This window comes from Pteropus vampyrus, unplaced genomic scaffold (assembly GCF_000151845.1).
Source record: "Pteropus vampyrus isolate Shadow unplaced genomic scaffold, Pvam_2.0 Scaffold580, whole genome shotgun sequence".
Lineage (NCBI taxonomy): Eukaryota > Metazoa > Chordata > Mammalia > Chiroptera > Pteropodidae > Pteropus > Pteropus vampyrus.
The window spans coordinates 70,137-75,986 of NW_011889361.1; the positions used below are offsets into that span (position 1 = coordinate 70,137).

Below are 5,850 nucleotides of genomic sequence, written 5' to 3' on the forward strand. Positions count from 1 at the left end.
TCACACAGCAGGAGGTGAGCAGCAGGCAAGCCAGCGAAGCTTCATCTGTATTTGCAGCCACTTCCCAGCACCAGCATTACTGCCTCAGCTCCACCTCAGATCATCAGGCATTAGATTCTCATATGAGCACCGGTCACTGGTGCCATAAAGGTTGGGGACTGCTGTTGTAAGAGACTAATTTGAGCTCTTCCCAAATGTAGAAGAGGACAGAGTTATAATAGTGACAAGGGGACAGATGTCTTCACAGAGTACAGTAAGGGAACTTAAGCATGATAGGTGTTCCTTAGAAATAAGAGAACTAGAAGAGGAGAAATTACCAAAAACAGAAGAAAAATTTTCTCAGTCATTTCATAGTCAAAAGGTCTGACTATGCATATGGAAAGGATTTACTATGTTCAATTTAAATATGAGAAACAGGCCACAACTAGGCAAATCTGGACAACATGTTTTCATTACAGGTACAATTTGTATATCCCCAAGCTTGTACATCTCATAAGTGCAATTCAGAACAGATCATTCTTTAATAATTCTTTTTTAATAATAATTTGCCTCTGCAGTCTTGTGGCTTCATAGCCTCACTGCCTAGAAGCAGAACCTCAGCTGAACTTTCTAGCATATTCTCTCTGTCATGTCTCTGGGGGACTTCCTGTCCCAGTGTTGGTCTTTGATGGCACCTCTACCATTGCTTGGCACACAGACCCCTCCTCCCCCCCCGCCCCCCACCGCAGTACCACAGGAAACAGCCCTGGCCAGCCACCACTGCGTACATCCTGTGGCCTTAGGATGTTGACGTTCTTTGGGCAGCTATAGGCACTGTCATGTTTCTTCCAGGCATGCCACTCCTGTTGCTTCCCTAGCTACAGTGTGACTCCAACTGCTTCCTTCTTTATCGAAGGCTTAGCAATAGTTGAATAGCATTCGAAATCAGAAAATCACCAGTGGCTACCAGCTATGTTGTCTTTCAGAGCCTAAAACCCAGTCCCAAGTTCAACATCAAGGGGCCCCTTAAAGGACCACTTCCTTCTTTAGCTTTTTGTCTGACACCTGATGGTTAAGCCTGGTTTTCCACCACTTTCCAGGAATTCTTTTAAGTATGTCTTGGTCTCCTTAGAGGCCAAAGCTCAAGTCTTAAGGCCCCAGGTAAGGAAGGAGTTTCCTCTTTTCTATGCTAATGTCTTTCCCTCAAGCCTTTCTTTCATATCCCAAAATCGCCTCTTCCTGCATGAGCCAGGGGCATATTCACTGTCTTCACAGAAGTCCACCCCTGCCACCTTCAAGGATGTGGCCTTCCCTATGATCTCAAAGGGACAACCTATCAGAGCACAATAGAACAATAACAGCTCAAAGATACACATACACATGTATCCTTACATTGTTCTACTCCAAAGTGTAAAGAGAGAACAGACCCTTTTGTGTTAAAAAGTTCTCTAAGTCTGGTGGCTCAATCTTCATACATGAGCTACATCCACTGGACAGATTAGGTTGGCACTTCTCCTGCTCAGGATCTCTTCTTCAAGACCTTTTCAAGAAGATACTTCTGTCAAGCACATGGGCTGGGTGCGGGAGCTTGTCCCTGGTGTGATGGAGGTAGGAGAATGACTTTCCTTCCACATCTTGCTCCAAACATGTAGGTCATTGGCTTTCCATCCCAGTGCATGCTACATGTCTACATGTTCTCAGATGAAGTGTCCTTATACATAAGTATAAAGGTTTTTTTAAATCCTATAGGTATACACGTAGGAGATTTTCTTTTTTACAAAGTGATCAATCTTTACCAAGACTTCTTTGAAACACCAAATTCCAGAATGGAATAATACTGAGAATTGATAAAAGAATTTTATACTCATCCAGATATCTTTTGTAGAAAAAGTCAACACAAAAATATTCTCTGCTATACAACAGCTACAAAAAGATTACACTCGCGTGTCCTTAAAAAACACATAAATACACACACATCAACTTTGCGAAGAAAAACTAGAAGGAAACATATTTACGGTGGTTTCTTCAGTGATTTGCACTCTGCTTCTTCATGTTTCTTTATATTTTCCAAAATTCTCTTAATGAAATTCATTGCTATTTTAATCACCAATACATAAAATAAGCATTAGGAAAACTCAAACCGCAGAGCATCTGCAAAGGATAGTAAAGAAAAAAGTTACAGAACATCTGCAAAGGACACAATACACTCACTAAGAACTATGTTCCCAGCTAATATACTGAACCTCAACTGTAGAAAATAGGGGGAAGAAGAAGTATGCTTCTTCATAGAATGCCATCTCTTGCTATGAATGTATAAATACTATAAAAAATACTGTGTAAAATATAAATGCAGTATTTGCCAGTGTTTCACATTAAAACAAAAGACAACATTCAACATGCCCAGTGAATGAAGCTAATTCCTAAAATAGTATCTTTAATCTTTTGAAAGGCTGAGGACAGTCAGAAAGGGAATGTCACATTTGTGTACCACTTTTTTTTTCCTCTTCTGAACTTGGCATTTTCACCTACGGTCTCTTCTTGGTTTATCAATAGGTGGAGCAATATCATAATGTCATTTTCCACGGCCCAGAAGGAAGCTTGCAAGACTACATAGCACATCAGCTTGCACTCTGCATGAAGGTATTGATTGCTCACGTACCCTCTCCTTTTCTTTGATAACTCGAACGCGTATAGAACTAACCAGTCTGTTTCCTATCATAGCACAGACAAATGGCTGCAGGATTCTCCTGTGAAATAGTAAGAGCTGAAGTAGATGCTGATTTCTCCAAGGAACAGCTGGTAGACCTGTTCATTACTAATGGTAAGACCATTTCAAATGCAGAGTGAATTGTGATAACCAAAAGGCATGCCCTTCAGTGGTGCCATTAAAAGAAAACAAAATTCGTTGCTCGAGGATAAATTTAAGTCAGCTTTTCAATTATTTAGCAACTATGGGATGAAAATCGGGAACCCAGGTGAATACTTGCAAAAAATTATTTCCATGACTTCTTGAACTATACACAAGATTTCAAATGTGTGCCTGGTTATGGCAATATTCTGTGGTTGCTTTCTCTAATATTCCAAATCTCAAAAACTGTCTCAAGATTTTAATTGACTTTTATCACCCTCACCCCCATCTCATTCACGTACTGTGCAGGACGTACAGTAAGTACAATGCATTTTCTTCTTTTTTCATCTTTTGTTTATAACTCATTATGCATTGTGAGCACACTATAACCGGCAGCAGAGGTAGGTATACCACAGGAGAAGGCGGTGGGAGCAGTTTGCCCTAGATGGACTCGTGTCGCATCACTGATGCTATTTAGAATTGCATGGTGATAATAAAAAGCAGATCAGTTATGGTAAATTTTAATATTATTCACAAATTCTCTACAATCAAAGTACCCCTTATTGCTGAAACTAGGGTAACTACGTTCTTCACCTCACCCTTAGTATGCTATTGACTGGCACTTCACTAAACATGTTATATGCATTAACTCATTTAATTTCCATGACAGCACTATGCAAGTAGGTATCACTATATCCATTTCAAAGGTGAGGAAACAGGCACAAAGATTTCATTCAATAACTTGTCACAACTATATAATTGTCACAAATATTTAATCCTGGTGGCAGAACCAGGATTAAATATGTTTGTTAATATAATATTTTCATGAATTTTCTATCTTAGGCTTTAGAGCTTAAGACTTCAAGCTTTCCCACAAGTGAAGTTAGCATAACTCCACATAGCATAGCATGACTAGTGACTGTGACACCAAACTGAAATGGACCAGACTCCAGTCTCCAAGGACTTGGAGCCAGCGAGCCCCAGGCAGCATGTGAAGGAGGCAGGCGGTTGCAAGATCCATGAAGGATGATTTGAAAAGCAAATTCAAATCTCCCTTTTAGGGAGAGGGGTACTTCTTATCTTTGGAGCCATGATTAAGCATGACATCTTGTGGCTAGGGCAACTCTTGACTAGGCTGAGGAAGAAGGAAGTGACGAGCAGTTCCTAAGTCAAGAAATAAAATTAAGAGGCAGGTTTGGAGCGAAACTGAGAAGCACATTTTGGGTACAGAACAGTCCCACTGGAATCTGAATGTTGCTGTAGTACCTAGGCCAGCTTTTGGCTCGAAACTAGTGAAAGTTAACTACAGAAAGTTGTTTTCTCTGAAGATATTAGTGATAATAGCTAACGTTTATTAAGCTCCTACTCTGGTAGGCTCTGTACTACACATCCTGCTGTACAAACATGAAACACTTGAGACAAGAGGTGAAGTACTCTACCCAAAGATCCCACAGCTAGGACACAGTAGGAGCAAGACTCAAACCCCAGCATCTAGCTCCTGACCCTGACCTTCATCACTGCCAGCCACTGCTTATAACCTCGACTGTGCCAAAATTCCTGTTTCCCCCTTAGTTATATAACAAAAGCTCCAGCATTCTTCTCAACTTGGTCTTGTTTTATCTCAAAGTGAGAAGCTAAAATATTTCATTTTCTCCCTATCAGGTGGGTAGCACCTACAGACTGAATTCCATCCTCTGAAGCTTAGAGAGCTAAGATCAGAGAGTCGCGAATTAGGTCATGAGGGATGCAAGGTAGATGACTCAGCACTTCTGAATCTGTGGGGAGCGTCTTCTTAAAAAGAGCTCCTCTTCTGGTTTCCAGGTTTGGTGAGCGGCACAAGTCTTTCGGTCCCTCACACTTGAAACTCAGGTCTTGTTGGCAAGCTTAAAAACCTAAATGGCCACAAGTGCCAACAAGCCGCATTAAGGGGTAGATCAGGCTGGATGGGGCTGGAGGGGCGGGGGAGGAGGCACATCTCCATCTACCTGAGGGCAGCTCTTAGCTCCAGCACTTCGTTGCTGGCAGAAGTGAAGATTCAGTGTCATAAGGTCTTGTGACTTTTAGGAAGAAGCCAGAAATCCAGGTTTTTATGTGAAAATTTAGAGTTTCGTTTTCTCAGTATGGTCAACTATTTCAATTTTTAAAGTAATAAGAGGACCACATAGAACCCCGAGGCCCTCTTATTCATGGACCCCTCACCTCTGTCCCACAGCTGGTCCCTGGTCATGTCCTGCCAGGTTGGTCTCAGTGTGCCTTTTTCATCCATCTGTATTGGCACCACGTTACTTTATGCCCCCTTTTCCTGTATCTCTCTCCTTTCCTGTAAATGGCTATTTTGCCTACTGCTTCTCCCTGTATCTCTTTCACAGGCCACCAGAGTCTAATAAAAGCTCTCAGTGATTCCTGCCCCCACATCCCTTTATTGCCCACTGAACTAAGTCAGTGCCATTCAAGGCCTTTCATTCTAGGACACTGATCACCTGATTTGCTTATCTGACCCCTTATTTCTTTTAATCGAAATATAACATTGTATATGGTTGTAGTGTGTAATGTGTTGATTTGATACACTTATACATTGCAAAATGACAACCGCCATAGCAGTAACTAATACTGCCATCACCTCATGTAATTACTGTTTCTTTTTTGTGGTGAGAATATTTAAGTTCTACTCTCTTTCAAATGTATATTAATGTATTGTTAACTGTACTCACCATGCTCTACATTAGATCCCTAAAACTTATTCACTTTATAATTGAAAGTTTGTACCCTTTGACCAGCATCTCATTTCCCCCACCCCCTACTAACCACCATTCCACTTTCTGTTTCTATGAGTTCAGCTTTTTTAGATTTCACATATAAGTGAAATTATACAGTATTTGACTTTCTTCGTCTGACTTATCTTACTTAGCATAATTCCCTCAATGTCCATCCATGTTGCTACAAATTGCAAGATTTCCTTCTTTCTTATGGCTGAATAGTATTTCTTTGTATATGTGTACCATATTTTCTTTATTCATTTATCT

General features: G+C 40.8%; 1 protein-coding gene across 1 annotated transcript in view; it reads left to right on the forward strand.

The window, feature by feature from the left end:
* CTTNBP2 (cortactin binding protein 2) overlaps positions 1–5,850 on the forward strand; it is an 87,287-nt gene that overhangs the window by 54,010 nt on the left and 27,427 nt on the right. Inside the window, exons 12-13 of the mRNA XM_023525606.1 lie at positions 2,533–2,619; positions 2,701–2,800. Coding sequence (XP_023381374.1) covers positions 2,533–2,619; positions 2,701–2,800 — 187 coding nt within the window. The remainder of the gene's footprint in view (positions 1–2,532; positions 2,620–2,700; positions 2,801–5,850) is intronic.